At 30.4% G+C, this 2,250-nt stretch overlaps 1 protein-coding gene across 1 annotated transcript; it reads right to left on the reverse strand.

Annotated features, from left to right (window-relative positions):
- Positions 1-462: 462 nt before the first annotated feature.
- On the reverse strand, positions 463-1,960 carry LOC127104774 (uncharacterized). Its single transcript, XM_051041930.1, has 4 exons — positions 1,654-1,960; positions 1,475-1,564; positions 1,137-1,147; positions 463-1,050 (listed from the first exon to the last, which is right to left on the reverse strand). Exons 1-4 carry the CDS (start codon positions 1,922-1,924, stop codon positions 463-465), a joined length of 960 nt encoding a protein of 319 aa, XP_050897887.1. The 5' UTR covers positions 1,925-1,960.
- Between the last annotated feature and the right edge of the window lie 290 nt (positions 1,961-2,250).

A 2,250-nucleotide genomic window follows, 5' to 3' on the forward strand; every position in this document is an offset into this window, starting at 1 on the left:
TAAATTTATCTTTACATCAAATGATATTTTACTTCAAAATTGATTCAAGTCGCACCACACCCTTGACAAAAATTGAGTAAAATTAGAATTGATCGGGTGAATTGCAATTTTAAACTATATAATGCTTATGCACTTCCTCTAGAAATTTCTCTGGCTTCTTTTCTATTTTCAATTAATAAAAAAGGTACGGGAGATTAAGCATATATATATATACTCCCTCCGGTCTCATATGTAAGAAAAAAAAAAAAAATTTGGAGTCTCAAATATAAGCAAAAATTAATTACAATGGTTACAATTAAATATACCATTCCAATTTTACCCTCAAATTTAGTTTTTCAATATTCATGTTTATTCCTATAATAACTCCACTTTTTACACTTCCAAAAGAGCATTTATTCTGAAACGTTGCATTTGTTATCATTGGCTTTTGAAAAGTCATATCCTATTATAAATGGTGCAGTATCATCTTGTACAAAACTCCATGAGTCTTGTTCTAGGCCTAGCGACTGCTACTAAAAACATGACTTTTCCAATAAAATTTTTATTTTTGCATGTGCGATATGGCTCATCCTCATTTTCAAGAAGGTAGTAGTTAGCTGATTTTTTGGTCATGTAGAACCATTTTTCATCTATGTGGACGATATTATGCATAGACTTAAACTCCGGATCATGAGGAAGACTAGTTTCTTCAAGCATGGACAAGCAAAATCTAAGACGATCTTTCATATTGCTATCTTTCATTTGTGGCTTTAGAGCATTTGAATGCCGACGCAAAGTCCCATCCTTTACAAACTTAAACAATGCTGTTTTGCTAATGCCCAAGGCAAATGCGAGGCTCTGAAGAGTGCTACGTTTAGCTAACGAAATATCCCGCACTTTTTCAATATCTACCGCAACTCTTTTCCGACCACAATTTTTTGTTCTTTTATGAGACGCATCACCTGTTTGAGATACTTGCTTCCAAATTCGATAAATAACATCGATGGATACCGAGTATTTGGATGCCAACCATATAACAGTTCCGGATTTTAGTTTTCCACCACAACTATTCTTTATCAATAATTGAGCAATTATTTTCCGTTGATCATTGTTTAAAATGATCTTTTTTTCCTAAAAGTTTCAGGTTCATGTTGAACCATTGTGGACACTGCATGAAAAAATTGAAAATAATTAAGAAACAAGTATATGCTGCTACGCTGCTACTGTCTCATGTTTGTTACTACATGTTCTTATTGGCAAACAAAATATGGCTCTGTAATGAATAGAAAACAAATGATGACACTCCATTTATATTAATTTATGCATGTCTCATGTTTGTTGCTAATGCATGACTCATGCATGTTTTATATTTATAAACAAAATATGGCAATGTAGTAATGAATAGAAAACAAAAAGTAATGATATGATATGAAAAAAGATGACACAGTAATGATATGAACAAACAAAAATATAATGATATGATAAAAAATCTTACTAGCTGCAATACTTTCAGTTTCTCCATCACTTTCATATTGATTAAATTCAGTCTCCTCTCCATCTTCTTCATTTGGAATAAATTCACTCTCTGCAATTTTATAAAACAGTATTAAAAGTGAAAAAAATTAATTAAGTTGTTCAAAAATTATCTAACATAAAAGTATTAGAGCATATTACCTTCTTCCATGACATGAACTTCATTTGAATATAAAGCATCAACATCAATGTCCTCATTAATATTAAAAATACCATGTTCAAAATCATTTTCACAATTGAACATATTAGCTTCTTCCATGTATTCTTCATTTGATGAACTACCATGTAGGTCCTTAAAAGACAAGTTAAAATTACTTGAAGAAGGATCATTTAGATTAATGGATGGTGCTATGTTGCATTCCATCATTTCATGATCAATATATGGAGTGTTTAGATCAATATTAAGAGGCATTTTTATGAGAACCAAAAGATAATGATACAGGAAATGTAAAATTTTGGCTATGAAAATGAGAACCAAAAGTTTTAGTATTTATAGAACTCACTATGAAAATGTTAAATTTCTACAGGGCGGGACCATGGAAATTTAGGCGGGTGGAGAATACAGTAAATGGACTAAGAAGTGTTGTTTTTAGGCGGGACAAATTTCTACAGGAAATTTTAGTAAGAGTAAGTGGAATATATAACCACTAAATGACTAACCATTAAATGGTATTAATAAAAATTGACTAACCATTAAATGGTTATAATAAAAACATTAATTTATTTCTAAATTAAAAA

This window comes from Lathyrus oleraceus, chromosome 7, assembly GCF_024323335.1.
Source record: "Lathyrus oleraceus cultivar Zhongwan6 chromosome 7, CAAS_Psat_ZW6_1.0, whole genome shotgun sequence".
Taxonomy (NCBI): Eukaryota; Viridiplantae; Streptophyta; class Magnoliopsida; order Fabales; family Fabaceae; genus Lathyrus; species Lathyrus oleraceus.